Source organism: Mirounga leonina, unplaced genomic scaffold, assembly GCF_011800145.1.
Source record: "Mirounga leonina isolate KUSES-001 unplaced genomic scaffold, KU_Mleo_1.0 Mir_129, whole genome shotgun sequence".
Lineage (NCBI taxonomy): Eukaryota > Metazoa > Chordata > Mammalia > Carnivora > Phocidae > Mirounga > Mirounga leonina.
In genome coordinates this window covers 76,647,039-76,666,702 of record NW_023270323.1, presented here as the reverse complement: position 1 = coordinate 76,666,702, position 19,664 = coordinate 76,647,039, and the positions used below count along the sequence as shown (strand labels likewise).

At 54.2% G+C, this 19,664-nt stretch overlaps 1 protein-coding gene across 4 annotated transcripts in view; it reads left to right on the top strand.

The window, feature by feature from the left end:
* The window catches only part of JAKMIP1 (janus kinase and microtubule interacting protein 1), a 63,973-nt gene that overhangs the window by 26,122 nt on the left and 18,187 nt on the right, over positions 1–19,664 (top strand). For 2 of the 4 annotated variants that reach the window (XM_035004440.1, XM_035004439.1), the window contains exons 8-15: positions 5,982–6,110; positions 7,332–7,460; positions 8,785–8,868; positions 11,815–11,877; positions 13,559–13,657; positions 16,296–16,397; positions 17,082–17,135; positions 17,729–17,794. In XM_035004440.1, the coding sequence (XP_034860331.1) occupies positions 5,982–6,110; positions 7,332–7,460; positions 8,785–8,868; positions 11,815–11,877; positions 13,559–13,657; positions 16,296–16,397; positions 17,082–17,135; positions 17,729–17,794 (726 nt within the window). Of the gene's footprint in view, positions 1–5,981; positions 6,111–7,331; positions 7,461–8,784; positions 8,869–11,814; positions 11,878–13,558; positions 13,733–16,295; positions 16,398–17,081; positions 17,136–17,728; positions 17,795–19,664 lie in introns of those variants that run through there. The other 2 variants (XM_035004441.1, XM_035004443.1) reach the window with 2 other exon arrangements.

The following is a 19,664-nucleotide window of genomic DNA, read 5'->3' as shown; positions in this document are numbered from 1 at the left end:
GATTCAGTAGTTTCTTTCTCCCCTTCAATGCCTCCCTCGAGCTCTGTCCGTTGCGCATCCGTGGGCTTTACCACACTTTGCCCGGGCCTCTGTTTGGCCCAATTTTTTGTGCCAGAATTTTCTGGAAGTCCCTGGACTCTGCATTTCCCCTGGAGGGGCTTCTCCAGCTCCACGCCCACACCCCAATCTGCTACATTTGCAGGGATGGCAGGGCCGTGATGTCCTCATCCCAGGGAGACCGTCACACCCTGAGGGCCGCTGACCCTGTCTCACTGTGCTCCCGGGGGACAGGACTGGTGCGGGCGTCTCTGCCCCAGCACGCTGCTCGTTCAGCCCTTCACAGGGAGTAGCAGGAGAACCCCGAGTGGTTCCCCAGGCCCCGTGTGGGGAGGGCGGGCTCGCTCTGCAGAAGGACCAGGATCACGGATGAACCTAAACAGAGCCTCTGCCTTGGGGTGGGAGGCGGGTTTGCTTTCGGAAAACTTGCCGTCCGGCAACATGGAGTCGTGTCTCAGTAGAGAGCCGAGTGCATGAGCACGGCTAAAGTCATCACGGTTGGCTCACGCGCCTTGGTTAAAGTGGGGCTGGGATCTGGGGAGAGCCTGAGACCCTGTAGCCTGGCAGCCACGTGAGAGTCAGGTCTGGCTCCAGGCCATGTGGCATTGACCTCGGGGAGCCTGTTTCCTGGCTCTCACCATGATTGTCCCATCCAGGAGACCAAACAGAGCATCTGGCTCTGTGTCTGGCATGTAGTCAGGGATCCATAAATTATGATTTTTCCTTCTCCCTTCCCCTTACGTCAGTAGCTTTCCTTTGGCGGATCTGTTGAATGCAGATTCCCAGGCCCTGCTCTTCATTTCCCTGGTTCTCATTCGTGTCACCTTTTTCAAAAGAGAGGCCGTCACAGGTAACAGCGAGGTGAGCTCTCGATGCCCTTTAGACAGTAGCTAGCCATCATTTGTGAGAGGCCGGGAAGATCGCTGAGAAACATCAGAGCGCCGTGGGAAGAACCGCCCTTCCTGGGGCCCAAGTGTCAGTGCCGGGGGCCCCTCGTCCCCGAATGGCCCCTGGGGCTGCTGTCACCAGGAAGCAGCTGATGCCTGGGCGGATCCCTTATGGCAGGTCACTCATGGTCCTCCTGCACCCTGCAGGGGCTCCTGCATCCATTCTCATCAGACGCTTGGGGCCTATCCACACTTGACCTTGTGTCCCCCAAGGCCAAGCCTGCCGCTCTGTGGTGGCAGTTGCTTTGGAACAGAAGACAGAGCACACCACCTTCCGTGGCTGGGGCTCCTGGGCATTTGTCATCATGTGCCACGCTTTCCATTTCTAAGTGGCTAAAGGAATCTTATTTTTTCTGTAGGGTTGTTTCCACTCGACTTCGTTCCTGGGCTGTCCTTCCCCACAGCTCTGTCACCAGCCAGCCTCTGAGCAAACTCAGCTTGCAGATAGCATAATTTCTGGGATTATCTCCCCCTCTCCCATTAGCCAAGATTCTCTTTACTGTGAGTGTCAAAAACTAAAAGTCATTTAAGAAAGGAAAGGAATTTAAATAGCTGAGAAGTCCAGAGATAGCTGGTTGCAGGCACAGCTGGATCCAGATGCTTACACAATATTGCCCGGAACCTGTCTCTCTCCCTTTCTACTCTGCTTTCCCCATGGGCTGGCCTCTTTCTCAGGCAGGCTCTCCCCATGTGGTGCCCCGATTGGCTTCAGCAGCTGTAAGCTGGCGTTACTCCTGCCTAGCAACTTCTGTGGCGGGAGGGCATCTCTCCTCAGTGGCTCCAGCAAAAGTCCCAGGGCTGGTGCTCCTTGGCTCAGGTTGGTTACAGGCTCATTCCTGAGCTAGTCCCAACTCCGCCTGGGTGGAGGGGGGGAGCTTATTTGGAAACATGAGTGAAAGGCTATGATGTGGTTACATAGCTCATATCATGGATACTTTGGGAGGAGCAGAGTATCAAGCATTATTACAATTGAAATATACATATGAACCTGATTGTCTATATTTTTCTTTTTGTGATGGTCCTTTGCCTTTTAATATGGCATGAATATCTTTCCAAGTATAGCAGTTTCCTTTTTAATGGTATTATCGATCTATTTTTTCCAATGTGCGGGATCTTACTTTTGCTGTTCTGCTGAGAGAAGCTTCTCCAAGAAATGCAGGCTCCCGTGGGCGCCCCAGGTGTGGATCCTGGTTTGTTCAGTCTGTATAAATAAAATAGGACTGCTGAGAAGCCCATGAGCTTAGCTAGTCCGGGTTGCGTGTGGGGTGCTCGGGGGACAGACAGAGAACTTGCCCAAGCGCAGGAGGCTCTGGGCCTGAAGAAAGCTCTCCCCGCGTCACGGTTGCTAGCGCTGTTCCCAGGGGCCTTGCGCTTGCCCAGGGACCCAGGGCCTGTGGCAGGGCAGTGCCAGGAGGGCGGTCCCCAGAGAATGCACCAGCGCGGAAGCTGTCCTGGGTGCCGACGGTGCCAGCCCAGATCTTGGAAACCGGCTGCTCTCAGCCCCCGGATCTGCCCTGGAGCTGGCTGCCGGAGGCTGATCACAGAGCTGCAGGCACGGGAGTCGGCAGGAAGCCTCAGACACAGTGGGCTGGGCGTGGTGGAGGGGAGGAGAATGTTCCAGGGGAGAAGCGGTGCTTCCCCCTAGCGCTGGAGAGGCCTGGGAGCAGGTGCCAGAGAGGCTGCTCTGGGCTCACCGGGCGCACGCGGGCTAGTGGGCTCTGCCTCTGTGCCCCGCGATGGAGTACATCCTCTTTGTGCTGTACTTCTCCTTCTTTCTCTGTCTCTGTGCCCTGGTGTGTCTGTACTTTTCCGGCTGCCAGGAGATGACCTATAAGCATGAAGGTAAGCTGCTGGCTCTGGGCGACTGTTGGCCGTTCTGAGAAAGGACACGGCCCTGGGCTGGGGAGCCCCTGCCCACGCAGGCGGCTGTTGGAAGGGACGCAGGCAGGCAGGAGCGAGGGGGCTCGGAGGCTGCAGTCCGGGGAGGGTGATTTATTTTGGAGGTACCTCTCTTCCCCTCGGGGCCTTTCCATCTGCTGAGAAGGAGCACCTCTGTCCGTTCCAGGAGTAAACGGAACAGACACATTTGTTTTTCATTTTTGCCCCAGAGGCATCTTAAACATTTGGATTGGTTTATAAAAAGGAGTGGGCAAGGCAGGACTCTGGGGGTAAAGAAGATGGAAATCTGGAGGAGCGAGCCCCCAGAAGGTGTGTGGCCAGGAGCCGAGGCTTTTCCTGGGAAATAAATGCCCAGGGAATCTGAGAAAGGTGGACAACTCTGGGAACCAGACAGTTGCCCCGGTGCTTGACTCTTTCTTAAAGAGCCGAGCGTTCGAGGAAGCAGTGTTTTCTAGGTGATTCTGTCCTTCCGTGGAGGCAGGTGCTATTTGACCTTGATTTTGAAAATGTGGCATCAGGGGGAGGTGGCAATGGCCTCAAAGAAGACAGCCCCAGAGTTTCACGTTAAGTGTGAGAATGTCTTTTTCTATCTTGCTTTTATTAACAAAGGCATACATCTCTGTGGTGTATTTCGGCTTCCCATATAATGAGAAAACTAACCCTTCGAGGAAACAAACTAACCCAACCCATGTGTTGTACAAGGTTGGGGGGCTTCTTAGGCCACTCGTTGCCTCAGAGGGAGTTGTGGGTGCTGGGGGTCTGCGGATTCACCTCCTGTTGGGAGAGAGACATAATGTGAGCCTCCTTTTGTGCTTGATGCCCCGTCAGAGCTGTGTCCCACCTCCCACACTGCAGCATGCTGCCCTGGAGTCTTGGTCTCCGGGGCCACATTGGACTTCAGGGGGCTCCACTTGGGTCTGGGGATAGGCTGTCGACAAAGGCTGCCAGCCAGCGCCGCCCCAAACAGTCCTGTCCCCGAGGCCTCGCAGTTAGCAGTGTTTACAAGAAATAAGGTGGGTGAATGGCTGCCCAGAAAAATGAGGAGCCTGGAGCTCAGGGAGGTGAGGTGTGTGTGTGTGCAGAGGAGCTTTGAGTGCGGTATAGCTGTCGCTCCTGAAGGTGCCATCGTCATCAGGATGTCACCGCCGCTCACTGCTCCCCAGAAATCATCTGGAGAGTTTTCGATACCTGAATTCAAGTGAGGTCTCTCCTCTGGAGAGGAGATGGGAGTATATATGACTGTCCCCAGCTTCTACTTGGAGAAGGAATCATTTGAAATTGACAGAGCCTAATAGGTCCCCACGGTTCTTTTTAAGATTTTATTTATTTATTTGACAGAGAGAGAGATAGCGAGAGCAGGAACACAAGCAGGAGGAGTGGGAGAGGGAGAAGCAGGCTTCCCGCCAAGCAGGGAGCCCGACGCAGGGCTCCAACCCAGGACTCCGGGATCATGACCTGAGCCGAAGGCAGACGCTTAACCACTGAGCCACCCAGGCGCCCCAGTCCCCACGGTTCTACCTGCTAAACTCACCTGGGGTGTGAGCAGGTGCCTGCCCAGCTGGTGCTGGCTGTGTGAACGAGGGCAAGGGCTGTCCGTGCAAGCCAAAAACTCTTTGTGGGCAAACAAGTTAGTTTAGCTTTGAGTTCATTAACAAAGACACGTTCACAAATACGCATCTGAGAACCGGTATTTATTGAGTGTGCCAGGCTCTGGGCCACAGTGGGGAATACAAAAGCCCAAATCTCACCCCTCATGAGCAAACCCCTGTCCTCCTGGGTGCCTCCAGCAAAACCTCTCCAGAAACTCTAGCTCTACGGGAGGACAGAGTAATCACTCTGCCTCCCTCTCCCTTCCTGATGGCTGAATTCTTTCTTAATTATGTTATTGATTATGGTTGCAGCCACATTTCTTTTACATTTGGGCGCCCGGGAGTGCAGACATAGACCAGCTTCAACAAGCACAGTGGTGGGGGTGCCCTCAACGTGCAGGACGAGCGCTGACCCCTCTGTGGGACGAGGAGTGGGGAGGGGGTTCTGGGAGGAGCCAAGTTCTGGATGAACCAGTGGGAGCCTGGGGCCTGACTCTGCAGTTAGTTATGGGTCTTTCCTCATGGTCATGAAAAGCATTCATCTATGGTAAACAGAAATAAAAGTCTTTCTCGGGGGCTATTTTGGAGGGAAAAAAGGCCAATGTTCCTAAAACGAGGGAGATTGATCTGGTGATTGTCAGTTAATGTCTGCAGTCCCCAGGGGACCGAAGCTCCTTGTGGGGGAGAGCATGGCTGGTTTTAATCATGTTGTGTTCCTCAGGCCTCATCCAGTGTCTGACCCATAGGAAGTGCTCAGTCGAGTGTTTGCTGAATGAATGCAGGAACGTATGCGTGAATCGCTCAATGAAGCCCCATATATCATGGTATTTGGGGTGGGAGAAGTGCTAGGTAGGCTAACCAGGGAGCCGGCACACCGAGTGTTAACATTGCCTCTGAGTGATTGGTGCACGAGGGTCCCTTACACTGTTCCTTCTAATTTTATGAGTGTTCCAAGTTTTCTTAATAAAAAGTTAAACAAAAATTGCCTTTTAGTGCAGGTCCGGTTGAGGACCTGGACCACACGCTCACCAGCCAGTCAGAGCCTGGGGTCCATCTGTGGACCCTCTGCCCTTTTAGCCTTTCCCTGTGTCTGGCGCGTAGCATGAGACATCTCATGTGGCCCGGCTGCCCCTCCTTAGTAGGACACACACGCTGCCCATCGAGGGTCCACATGCCGGGCACAGCACACGCATAACCTTGCTCTTGGGTGAGGTGGGGGGTTCCATGTCTGTCTGATGGAAAAGGAAGCTTGTGCTCAGAGGGGCTAAGTGGCTGCAGAAGGAGCCAGGGTCAGGCCAGTGTGCTCTGACCTCCTCTCCCACCCAGTCCATCAGGAACCCCACCAACCGCCTCTTGGGATGCCTTTGGGGCTCAGATGTGTGTAGTCACCCCTGTGCCCCGGGGGGTGATGGGCTGGGGTGTGCGGGAGGGGAACTCAGCAATTTTGAGTCCGTTCCTGATGTCATGCACATTGACTTAACATTTCTAGAAGCATGTTGTGGAGACATTTTTTGGATTTGATGAGGAGTCCGTGGACTCGGAGACATTGTCAGAAACATCCTGCAACACAGACAGGACGGACAGGGCCCCAGCCACGCCGGAGGAAGACTTGGACGATGTAAGCAACCCCACATCTGAGGCGCTGCGGGGGCGCCTCCGGCACCTGACAGCCGCCCGCCGCTCCCCCACCTAAAGCTCTAAGCCTGGAGGGCCTGCATCATCACAACCCGTAGCCCCGAGGGCAGGTCGCCCTGCACTGGGCGGGGCTCCAGAATGCAAGGGGGGCTGCTGGCAGCATGTGGCGGTCCCTTTCTTTCCCCGGGGCTGATCTCACAAAGGAAATCTGTTGTCGCCTTGCTGTTATCTTTGCAATTAAACTTGCTGCGTGGTGGGCTGTCCCTGGTCCCCCTGTGCGTGTGCACAGGGACATGTGCATGCACACAGGAGCACACATGCATGCATACATGCACACACACACGTGCACACACAGGTGCACGCACACACAGGCACACCACCTAGTGGAAATAGCATGAACTGCTTTTTCATTAAGAAGATGACGTCACACAGGAGAGTAACCACAGGGTGCTGGCAAGCGCAGAGGGCGGTAAAAACCACCGGAAGCCCTCTCCTGCCGAGTCACCACCCTGACATTTCCCAATCATCGCGCACATGCAGGTTCATGACCGCGGCACTGAGTGAGCTGGGCTCACAAAGGTGCAAAGGGCAGCGTGGTCCTTGCCCCCCCCACGCGCCCCCCAGCTGAATTCTCTTAGGAAACCCAAGTAAAACGTGGTCGTACCAGACACATGTGACCCCCAGGATGTAACAGGCAGCTCTGGGCACCAAACACCGTGTTCCACATCCCCATCTCTCGTGAGAGCGGGGGATGTCTCACAGACGCATTTGATGTGACAGGTCCCGCATAACGGGTGGTTCCCACTTTCCATGACTACAAACGATGCGCCAGTGCCCGTCCAGTACTGTACCTCTGCTTCCTAGGGGGTTGTCTCCTTCGGAGAAATTCCCAGAGTGAGAAGTGCTGGTGGGAGGGGCTGGCTCTGGGGCGCTCTTGCCCTTTCTCCCTTGCCCGCGACTCAAGGATCCCCCCGGGGTTCCATGAGTTCCCGGGAAGGGTGTCGTTGATTGGGATAGCATCTCCCCCCCGCCGCAGCCTGTCACTCCAGGGCCCCGGTGACATCCTGGCAGTGACCAGTTCCCTAAGTAATTACTGGCCACGGCTGTGAGGGCTGGATGTGTGCTTCTGTCTCAGTGGACCCCGGCACTCGGAGCCACACCAAGTCACGTGCTTCCTTTTGTCTTTCTTCTCCATGACGCTAAGACAACCACCAGGGAGGAGGCCGACCTGAGGTTCTGCCAGCTGACCAGGGAGTACCAGGCCCTGCAGCGGGCCTATGCCCTGCTTCAGGAGCAGGTCGGGGGGACGCTGGATGCCGAGAGAGAGGCCCGGGTGAGTGTCGCAGGCCCAAGGGCCACAAGGGGCTGGGTGGACCGCCAGGGTCTCCACGCCTTGCCTGTGACACTTGGAAGGGATTCTGAGAGGTGTTGGGGGGCACCTACCAGAGTGACGGTAGGACTTGCTGGAAGAAACGATACTGTTGTCTAGCACACATCATGTGTACCGTCTGTTTGTAGGAGTGCATTCAGACTTTAGGACCCAGTGACAAAATCACAGATGTGGTGGCCTTGTAGACTTCACCCTCCTCCCCCTCCCAGGCTGTGAACACCCCACAGAGCCCATGCAGGGATTGTTGGGGGGGGTGCTCCCTCAAGGCATTCCGGTCCCTGCCGGCCTCCCAGGTCTGGGCCGTGCCCGCCATTGTGCTGGGCTGAGCTCTGCCTTCCGGTAACTTCCACTCACTGGCCCTTACCCCATTTCCGGGAGTCACATAGAGCAGGTGCCTGCCCTTCCTTCTGAAAGGGAGGGGACACCCAGAGAGCACACCACAGGGGCCAGCATGTTCCAGCACGTTCCCGATCTCATTCCTGCAACAGCCCCATGAGGTTGGAGGTGGCGGATGAGGCTGTGGGGAGGGAAGCTTTTTGTGCCACAATAAAGGATTCAGCCTATAACCTATATAGGTCAGAGGAAGTAAAGGGCTGGGCATGGTTTGGGCTGAATCGTGTAGTTTTTATTAAAAGTTTCATCTAGTTGCCAACATTTAAGCATCAGGAGATTTCACATAGAAATCCAGGTTCCTGACCTCTCTCGGCAGCTCAAAACACACTCAGCCTGGCAGCGGCTGGCTTCCCGTTCCACGTGGTAGCAGCTTTGGCTGCAGCCAGGTGGTGATTTCCCCTGAGATGGGCTGTGTTCCACAGTCCTCCCCACCCCCTCACACCCTGCACACAGTCGGCTTCCCTGACTCACACACCTGCCTGGTCCTTGAGGTGTTTTGGCTTTCACCCCTTACTGCAGGCAGTCAAGGGCCCACGGAACATGCCTGGTAGTGCTGGTAAAGGCAGCCACTAAACTGATCAGAAAGCCGGGATGGGGAACCCTGACACGCCTGGCTTCTGGCTCACTCACGTCCTCGAGGACGCCGACCCCTGCTCCAGGCTTGCATGTCATTACCTATAACATTGAGGGGGTTAGAGCCACCAACGTCTCGAGACCCTTCCATTCTTAAAAACCGTATACGTGCAGTTGGGTAGGCCACCTTGGAACCCATGCATGGACGTGCTTCCAAGGCCTGGATTACAGCACGGTCCTTGCTGCTCCTCTGTCACCCATTCCCGGTGACCTGCTCACTTTTTGATCCTTTTCGTTCCAGACTCGGGAACAGCTCCAAGCTGACCTGCTGAGGTGTCAGGCCAAAATCGAAGACTTGGAGAAGTTACTGGTTGAGAAGGGACAGGTGAGCAGGAGTGATCGTGGGGTTTTTGCACGTCTGTCCCCTCGTGGTGTCCCTGTGGCCTTGGTGCCGAGGGGGTCCCCCCTCTATGGGTCTGAGTTGTTTGCTCCAGAGACATTAGAGAAAAAAACACCCAGGCCGAACCCAGGTGAGAATGTCCTAGCTGAGGTGCCTATTTGCAGGGTTTTAAAAAACCAAAACATGTTATGAAATTCTAACTTGGCTTTTTCATTGTTGGCCAAGTGGGTGAAAGCAGGAGACAATTCAGAAAGCAAAGTGGTGACCAGAATCCTTTTGACTTGAATCTGAAGGAAAGCTGCATTCATTTATCGGGGTTTAGTTGTGAAAATGAACTGGCCCCTCAGCCCGTGCCTCAGGATTCCACGCTGTGTGTGACTCTCTCCCGGGAAATCCCAGCCCTTGAGTTTCTCAGAGTCGAGTTGCCTCCATGCACACATTCTCTGAGCGTGACAAGGCCGGGCTGATGGCAGGACACAGTAGGGAGGCAAAGCCCAGGCCCAGACCCGTGCCCTGGGTTGGGGGAGACCATGGAGGGGGCTCTGGGTGGTGGTCCAGCCTCTCAGAGGGAAACATCCAAAGGCAGTGCCCACCTGGAGTCAGTGCAGGTCAGCTGTTCTCTCTGTGGTAGGAGGTAGCTGGAACTTCTCAGCAGCTTAGCACAGTGAGGTTTATTTCCTGCTCAGTACACCGTCTGTCCCTCCTGGAGGCAGGGGTCGCCCACTCTGGGGGTCACTCAGGGATCCTGTGCCGGAGGCACCGCCATCTGGGAACCGCTCCATCCACGGCACGCCCTCCTCCGCAGAGGGCAGGAGAAGGCGGGTTTGCTGCCTCCGCGCCTTTCTCCCAAACGGTCACGGGGCCCCCCCTCACACCTCATGGTGAGGGTGCCGAGGGCCGTGTGGGGGTGGGTGGAGTCAGGTGGCACCACGGTCCCGGTGCACAGGCAGGCCGTGGGGGCTGAGGTGGGCTGGCGAGGGTTTCCCGAGGTCCTTGGCTGGCACGCGGGGCCTGGGGCTGGGTGTTCAGGGAAGGTGGTGTCCGGGGTTCTGAACAGGTGGCTTAGAATGAACTCGGCCTCGTGCCCAGTTAGTGGCACGAGGGCTTGGGTGGTGGTGACCAGGATGCTCTGGGCACAGACGGAGCTGGCGAGTGGCCAGCTCCCACGTACTGCTTCTGTAACCGTGGTCCAGAACGCCCCACAGAGGCAGGGGAGGGGTGAAGGGCAAACACGCTGGGACTGGCTTGCCTGACGTGTTATGTGACCCACGCAACTGACGTTGTCTCTTTTCCTCATCTTTAAAACGGGGTAGTAATCATACTTCACACACGGGGGAGGCAGAATGGGGAGAAGGAAGCAGCCGGGGAAGAGTCCAGGTGGGAGAGAAGGCTGTTCTCAAACTCCTGTTCTACCTGCCAGTGACCTCGGCCCCTCTTGCAGCCTGAGCTCACGTGTCGCCTGACTGTCGTCTTCTACTACGTTCCGCCCCCACCCGAGAGTGCTCGCCCTATGTTTGCGGGCCGGATCTGCCCTCAGCACCTGCTGAATGGAAGGGCCAGTTTGGGACAAAACAAATGGCCATTTGTTGAGGGAGCAGCCACCAGAGCCCTTACCCTACACCAAGTTTTGTGCTTGGTGTGCAGGGATAATGTGTCAGTTAGCTATCACTGTGTAACAAACCACCCCAAAACTTAGTTGTTTAAAACAACAAAAATTGTATTTGCTCACAGTCCTGTAGGTCAGCAGTTTGGGCTAGACCCAGCTGTGTGGTTCTTCTGCTGGTCTCACCTGGGGTCATTCTCGAGGCTGCTTTGCCGACACATCAGCTGGGGCTAGGTGGCCTGAATGGCCTCTCTCTCCTGTCTGGGCATGGGCACCTGCTGTTGGCCAGATCTCTCCTTGTGGCCTCTTACTCTCAAGGAAGCTAACCTGGCTTCTTTGCCTGGCAGTCTGGGGACAGGAAGAAAGGGGAGGCCTCAATGCATAAGTATGTTCCAAGCCTCTGCTTGAGTCCTATTTGCGAATATCCCAGGAGCCAACGCACGCTCCAGCACGCCCCACTTCAGGGTTGGAGAAGTAGCCATCACGTCTCATTGGGAGGAGCTGCAAAGTCACATTGCAAAGGGTCATGTGCATGCAGATGGGCGGGACGGCTGCAGGCAGTCTGCTCCAGGCAAAAAGATGAGTGGAACATGGCTCTCTCCTCACGGGGACTCACAGCCTCGTGGGGCCTACACTTGTCAACCCAGGGACAACACAGGGTGATAAATGTTGGTAGAAGGAAGCCCAGGAGGCCATCAGAGCTGAGAGAAAGGAAGAAGGAAGTTCTTTCACCTATTCCTTTATCCATGTATCCATCCTCCAGTATTTATTGAGCACCAGCTGTGTACCAGGCCCTGTGCTAGGTGCTGGGGATGCCATGGTGGAAACAGAGGCCTGGTGCCCTGTGCTCACAGGACTTCCCTGGATGGGACCTGACCAGGCAAAGAAACGCCGTTAGGGCATCACGGGCAGTGGGGCCAGAAGGCACAGAAGCACGTCCCTGTGATGATGCCAGGTCCGTGGGTGAGGGGCAGACCCTTGGGGTGTGGCCTGGGTCCCAGCCCACGGGCCGAGGTGAGCAAGCCTGAGCGGGTCTGCAGGGCCGATTCGGTCCCTCTGCAGCTGCTTTCCCATCCAGGACACTCACAGCGCGAACTCTGTGTGCTTTCAGGGGGTGTGAGCCGTGGGGAAGGGACACCCCACAAACCTGCCGGCTCTCTTTTTCGGGTGTAGCAGTTTAGAGGGACCATGATGTCTTTCCAGCGCTGTCCCTTTCTCTGACCTTTCCATACAGAGTTTTCTATTGCCTTTTGGTCATCGACACCACTTTGCTCTTTAGCTGCCTGTTTGCTTCAAGGAGTGTGAACATATTTAGTGCTTTTTCTTAGGATTCCAAGTGGGTTGAAGAGAAGCAGCTGCTCATCAGAACAAACCAAGACTTGCTGGAAAAGGTAGGTGGGCATCAATCCCCTCACTGCCCCCTCAGAGAATCACCGAGCCCGGACAGTCAGGGCCCTCAGAGGCCCACAGAGGCGCCCCCGTGGCAGCCCTCCGGCTCCTGACCGGCTCTCAGAGGAGGGACCTGTCCCTTACCTTGAGTCAGAGCCCAATTCCTGGGGCTTCCCAGCCGTTGGCCCTGGTTCTGTCCTCTGGGACGAGGCCCGCAGAGCTGGTTTAGATCACCCTGCAGACACAGTGAGGGTCGCTATTCCTCCTTCCACCCTCCCACCTCTGCCATTGTTTTGGGGTTCCAGAGCCCTTCCCCTCCCACCAGGGGGGACTGAGGGTGCCAGTTGATGGGCAGGCCTTCAAGCCATCATGGTTCATTGCTGAACTGGAGGCCATGGTACCGACAAAGCTGAGCCTGTCTTCCTTCTGTGGTCATGGAACTTTCTAGACCTTTCTCGAGACAGCATGGGGAGTAGATTTAATGCTTTGGGACAAGACTTTAGCTTTATTTTTTTCTTATTTGTGCACAATTCAGAGTTGTTTTGTTTTAGTAAATTTACCGAGTTGTGCAGCCGTCACCACAATGCAGTTTTAGAACATTTTCAGCCTCCCATAAAGGTCCCTTGTACCCATTCGTAGTCCCTCCTTATTTCCCACCCCTCAGCCCCCGGCAACTGGCAGTGTACTTTCTGTTCAGACCTTCCATACTAGCAGAACCAGACAGACCTAGGTTAGGCCTTAGTCTTTGAGCATCCTAGAATGCCTGCCCTGGATGAGCCCAGCCTTGCCCTCTTGGGAGGGGGCTTGGTCCAGCCCCAGCTCTTCACTGGCCAGCTGCGTGGCCGCTCACTTCCCTGCGTTTCTCTGTAGCATTTGGAGCCCTGGGACAAGACCTGTCACTGCCCTCCAGGTCAAGTCCGTGCGTTGGGAGAGATTCCGTGTCCTTGGTCCTGCTCACTAAATTTAAGGAGCCATGGAGAAAACACACTGTTTCCAAATGTCCCCTGGGGCGCAGCACCCCGTCAGTGGAGAACCCCCTCTGGTTCTCCAGGCAGGAGGAGGGAGAGGCCTTTGCCTGTGGCTGTGACTCATGGAAGCCCTCGATAAGGAGTTGTGCCTTCTCTCAGTCAGTCCTGGCTGCTGCCAGAGGAGGATGGGCAGCTTTATGCTCCTTGGACAGAAACTGAGCCACGGAGCCATTAGGGTGCTTTTCCAGGGTCTCCCGTTGGTCGTCAGACCAAGCAGCCCACCTTCGCAGACAGACTTGTGCCTACACGAGAGCTGCTTGTGCTAAGCCTTCTCCTGAGCCCTCTGGTTGGGTGACAGCAGTGTATGCTTTTCTGCTGTGGTTTGTCCCACTCTGTCTGGGGGCGGGGTTATCACCCTGGCGGCTGGGGGTTGCGGGGGGAAGACAGCATGCAAAAAGAATACACACAGACTTTGGGATCAGAAGCGCCCATGCTGCACTCCTGCCTCCCTCACATTTGACCTCAGGAAGGGACTTAGTGGCTCTGTGCCTCAGTTTCCCCATCATTCATTTATTCAGCAAGTCTGTGGAGAAGCCCATCTTCCGGGCCAGAGGGATGGAGCAGGCACCCCCCCCCCCATCTGCACTAAGCAGGCCACGTCTCCGTGGAGACGGCGGTCCTCCTGCCCACTAACCCACAGGTGCGTCTGCTCTAGATTTACAGACTGGAAATGGAAGAGAGCCAGCTGAAGAACGAAATGCAAGATGCGAAGGACCAGAACGAGCTGCTAGAGTTCCGAGTGCTGGAGCTCGAAGTAAGAGACTCTATCTGTTGTGCGCTCTCAAACGGAGCAGACCTTCTCTTTGAGCCCAAACTGAAATTCATGTAAAAGCTCCCAGATGTCCTCCAGCATGTGTAAAGGGATGTGGTAGAGTTGTTTTCTTTTCTTTTCTTTTCCTTTTCCTTTTCTTTTTTTTAAATCTGTATGTTCAGAATAATTTCACTGCCTTAATATGTTCTGGAGAGAATGCTCACCGAAGTCTTTGGACATGTACCAGAGCTAATCTATTTATTGCCTACGGCTTGTTTTGCACTTAATAAAATAATTTGTTTTTGCAATATTTTGCCTTTTTTATTTGTGTTTCATTTCCATAACTACTTCTTTCCTGCATGCATAGTCACCTGGTATGCATTCTGCAAACCCGGACAGAAGCACTGTTGCAATTAATAACACACCTTTTTAGTGACCTTGCATGCAGGGAATCTCTCCTTTTGAAAGAGCAGGGCCCGACCTGGCCCACAACTGACTCTGTAGTGTGTTTACTGCTAGTTTGGCCCATTTTCTATTTGCCGAGGTAAACACAGGTAAGTAAGTAAGCAGGGGGGAGGGAGGTATTTGTATATAGGCGTTTGAGAGAACCCGTATGGTTGTTCCAAATCCCCGTCCAGTGAATGCAGGCTTGGGTGTCACACGGGGTTGCACTGGACTGAAAACTTACTGTTTGTAACTCAACCTGCAACTCAAAACTGCTATTAGCACAGAGGGAGCCTGAATGCTTTTCACGGGTAACCATCACATTCCAAACCTTCAGTAACGTCCCCAGTACAGAGTTGGATCCAGCATAAGAATAGTGATGGTTTACTGCTTCCCACTGAAACCTCGCCCTCGGGTGCCTAGCATTGTGTTGCAATGCAACTTCATCTCTTTTGTTTGTTGCCATTTAAAAACCATCCACATTTTAAACATCACCTAGGTTTGTGACTCGTTTGTCTGAGCACCTGTTTGTCTGAGCACCTGTTTGTCTGAGCACCTGAGTGGCCCCGCTCTCCCTCCGCTGAAGCCTTTGCATGCACGGATGTCCCAGGGAAAGCCAGCAGCCTTGCGACACTGGTGTCCCTCCCGTTCTGTTTCCTCCTCCTGGCTTCCATTAAAGTTGTTTGCACCAGAACTTACCATCTTGTCCTTTGTCGTGTTGGCATGGACTGTGGCCTGAATGTCTCCAAACCAAGTGTTACCGTGCAACTCAACTCTTGCTTGAGCGTGAACGGGGTCTTCCATTCACAAGGCAGGAGCCGGAAGCCATGCGAGGTCCCTGTTCACACTTGGGCCAGCGAGGAAGCCTTTCCCAGGGCTTTGTCATGCGTCTTTCTCAGGAGATTTCCATGAGCATTTCTCAGTGTGCTAGAATTTTCTTTACGTGTCTCCACCATCCTTCAGAGCCATTAGAAACCAATTTTCTGACTTTTGTTCATATTAAAATAGGAGCTTTCTGTTGTCCCCTTTTCTATGGAGACTCCATTTAAGTGTTGTAGGTAGGAAGACATCCATAGAATGGAACCACTGTGAATTTTGGTCTTCTTGGCTAAGAAGAGAAATAAACTTTTCCCCCTGAACTGCTTCCAACCAGGTTAGCCAGGTTGGGCTTTGGGGAAGTCAACTGAATGAATGCCCTCCCCCCCCGCCCCCAGTCTCCATTCACCTTATCCAAGAGCATCTGCGTAGGTCCCACCATCCAAGCTAGTGCTCATTTGGTTACATTTCTTAGTTGAGTGACTAAAGAGACCGATGGGTGCTGTCACTAGATTCTGCAGGAATGGTCCAAAGCATGCTTACTTATCTTACTGTAATTTTGAGAAAATAAAAGCAGTTTGATTTAAAGGTATGATTTAGAAAGGTCTTCTCTGCTGGCCTTCCCATAAAGCTAGCCTGTCCATTGCTCAAGTTTTCAAGGCAGATCTATATAATATATCCCTGTAATTAATTGGGCTTCTCCTGTCCTTTTTAAAAACATGTCACTTTACATCTGATTAGTAAGTACCTCTTCTGGGAAAATGCCTACTTTTCCTTCCTTAGTGTTTGAGATTTGACTATCAATCTAAGGCAGGGATAGAATGATCACTGGTGTGTTAGTGCAATTTAAAAAAAGACTGTGAATGAAATCAGCAGATTATTTTGGAAAAAAAAAAAAAGTGAGTGGGGGGTTTGTGTCCTGGTCCTGCCGCCCTGTTTATGAAAGCGATAATGCCTGCCTCGTGGGGTTGTGAGGATTCAATGAGAGAGTGATGGGCCACAGGGTGCAGGGGACACACCATGGCTGGTGGCTATGTTGTCTGTTGAGATTTCACGCACTCGTTCTTACCAAGTACTGGATGATGGTGATCTGTGGCTTCCTGGGTTTCCATCTCGCAGCAGGTAAACACATGACACCTTGTTAACGTTTTCTTCCTAGCCGAGTAGGTAAGAAGTAGACACATTTCCGCAGGAGATCCAGTGCGCTGCAGAGGTGGGACCACGGCGCGCGCCTTCGAGGACCAGGAGATGGTAGTTTGTGCGCCTTTTAGTAACACCTTTGCCAACTGGAACGCCTTGGTTTTTGCTGCGTAACGTGGGGAAATGGCAAGTGGTAAATAATCCAATAAAGTTCTGTTTTTAAACCAAATCTTTTCTCCAGGAGAGAGAGCGGAGGTCGCCAGCCTTTAACCTCCAAATCACCACCTTCCCCGAGAACAACAGCAGCGCTCTCCAGCTGTTCTGTCACCAGGAAGGAGTTAAGGTAGCGTGCTTGGGGGGGTGCCTCCGCTAAACCGACCGCCAGGGGCCCGCTCGAAGGCCAGGCGCAGCCGTAAAGGGGGACTGTGCCTCCGTGCCAGACGTAGAACGGAGTTAAAGAGATGGCCCGGCCCCCGCACCGCATTTTGAAAGCCGAGTTCGTTTTTCAGAGGGTCACCCAATGTCACTCTACTTGCACCCATGTTAAAAGAGCAGAGCCGCGGGACGCAGCTTTGAGGGCACACGCCAGCTTGGCCGCGTCCCAGCTCTGGGCCGCGAGCCCTCCGAGCCGCACTCGCCCGCGCGCCAGGTCTGAACGGCAGCACCCACCCCGCGCGCGACGCGACGCGACGCGACGCGACGTGGCGTGGCGTGGCGTGGCGTGGGTGTGACGTCAGAGCGGCGCCGCGCCCCGCGGCCCCGCGCAGTGAGTGAGTGGGCGGGAGACGAGGCTGCGGGCTGGGGTCCTCCTGACCCTCGCGACTTCTCGAGCCTTTCTGGAAAGCTCCGCGGGCCGGGCGAGTGGCAGGCACTGCCTTCTCTCCCTCGACCGAAGGAGCTGCCGGGAGCTCCTGGCCCCGAGGCGCGCGCCGGGAGAGGGACGGGCGAGGCCGAGGCCGCGGCGCTAGAGACCGGTCTGCACGGGCTGGGCGCCTCCCGCAAAATGAACGTTGGAAATCTCTTCCAGGATGTGAATGTTTCTGAACTTATGAAGAAGCTAGATATCCTTGGCGATAATGGGGTAACTATGCCGGTCGGCTTCTGCTCGCGCGCTCTTGTCTCCACCTGGGTGTGCTCTGTGTGCCTTTCCTTCCCTTTGGGTTTGGTTTCTTCCTAACCGAAGAGATCTGACACGTGCAGTGTAAGGCTTCTGTCTGGCCGTGCCCCCGCGGGGGTGGGCGGGCCGCGCTGTCACGGGGGGATCGCGCTGTCACGGGCGGGTCACGCTGTCACGGGGGGTTGCGGCGTCACGGGGGGGAAGGGGAGGCTTCCGGACTTAGCTTCTGGATTTAGCTCCTCCCTCGCTCCTGCAAGGGATGAGGGCGCGCACAAAGGATCACCCAGAGGGAGCGCGGGATCCCTCCAGATTTCCGAAAGCAGGACGTGGCATTTTTGCCCCCTTAGAAAATTGGCTCGAACAGGCCCTATCTCCAGAAGTCCTGGCCCCAGAGAGGGCAGGGCTGCAGCTGCATTTGAAAGCTGGCCTCTTTAGAGAGTGGGGGCCGAGCCCCGAGGTCCCCTCTCGGAGGGGCGTCAAAGCCGGTCAGCGCTGGCTATCTGCACGGGGATGTGGGGTCCAGTGTAAAACGCCCTTCCCACATTTTTGTGTTTTAGAATTTGAGAAACGAAGAACAGGTTGCAATAATCCAAGCTGGAACTGTGCTTGCCCTGTGTGAAAAGGTAGAGCCCCGGCACTTCTGTCCGTGCACCGTGTCTGAGCTTCCCAGCGCCCCGCAGGAACCTGCGCACCGGTGTCTCGCTTGGCTCTGGGGCATGTGCTCCTCGTCTGCGTCTGCATGTGCACGCGCATGCTGTTCCTTCCCGGGCCCAAAGCCACCCCCGCTCCCCCTAGAGAGCCTAGCGCAGAAGCAGAGGAAAACCCCGTCGAGGAAAGCATCTGCAGCCCTGGGGTGGATTTCCTACCAGGTTTTGCCCATGCCTGTTTTTTAAACTTAGTCAAAATCGTACTTGACTTCCCGTTTTTAAGCCTGCCTCCTCCGCTTCCACTCCGCCTTGTTCTACCCAGTGGTTAAATCAGAAGCTAATTATGCTAGATTTTGCCTTTCCATTTGTTTTTGTTTTTTGTTTGTTTTTTCTTATTTATCGTTATGCAGCGGTGAACATCACTACCCGGAGATTCCTACCTACCTTTTAAAACACTTCCACAGGATAGATTCTAGGGGTGGAATCACTGGGCCAACTGGTAGGGAGGTTTTTCAGAGATTTAATATTGTCAAAGTGGTTTCCAGAAAAGGGGTACCAATTCCCCCTCGACCTGAGTATGACCACATTGCTGGTTCCACGTTCAGCGTAGCGTGTCTCCGCTAAAGAACCCTGCCAGTTCCAGAGGCTAAAATCACATAGATGTTCGTGTATCTGTTTGCATTGATTTGAGTGCTAGTGATACTGGGTTGTTATTATGTATTATCTATTTTCTTCCTTCTTTGTGAATTGTAATAACATTTCTGTGGACAATTTCCACTGGGTTTGTTTGTTATTGGTTCGTTCATTCATTCATTCATTCATTCATCTATTCATCTGTTCATTCAATAGGTGTTTGTCCTAAGTATGGTGTTTCTTACTGGCTCCTCCCTGTGCTTTACATATTAAGATAATAACTCTTTGCTGTATTTGTTAAAAATACGTTCCTGGTTTGTTTACCTTTTACATTTGTTTAGGATATTTTAGGTACACATAACTTTTATGCAGTCCCATCCAGAGGACTTTTCCTTTCAAAGCACAGGAGTTAAACTTTAAAATGTTATTTTAATAACAAGGAAGTCTTAGTGATCTTAATCAAGATTCTTCCCAGAATTTTTGGAGGGGCATTGAAAATAGAAATACTTTTCTGCCCTGGGCTCTTGTCCTTCCTCCCTAGTCACATGAAGGGCACAAAGTGTTGGTAACAGACTTAAGCAAAGCCTTGCCCGAGGTCACACAGGAGGTAAGTCACTTCCCAAATCCCTTCCCCTGGCTGAGCCTATGTCCCCAGCTGGACAGGGGGTGATGCTGACTCACACCTGGCTGGCTGCTGGACCCATTAGCCTCAGGCAACCATACAGGGTTAGGCACAGGGTACTCATTCAGTAAACATCCCTCACACCAGTATATCCAAACGTCCTGTGCAGAGCTCTGGGGAATGTGACATAAAAGTGCCTAGTAAACACTCAAAACTCAGTTTAGTGCCGAGCGCTCCCTGGAGGATTGGTGAGGTCAGGCCCAGCAGTTCCTTCCTCATCCCCTGGGAGGCCCCTCCTGGGTGGACCCCCACCTGGGGCTTCTGCAGATCGGTCTCTGGGTCACTGTGAGCCACCGAATGGAGAACCCACAAACCTGGCAGGGTTGGTGTCGGGACTCCAGGACATGGCATTTTTAATCAGAACCAAACATTGCTACTGAGCACTTAGGGCAAAGGGGTTTGACCAGTGATGGTGGGTGGTGAACCAAGAGCAGCAACCCTCCGTGACTTGGGTGGCTGGTTTGGGAGGGGCCTGGGCAGCAGGCCTGGGGGCCTCCCTCTCTCCAACCCCCAGAGTCTCTTGGAGGGCCA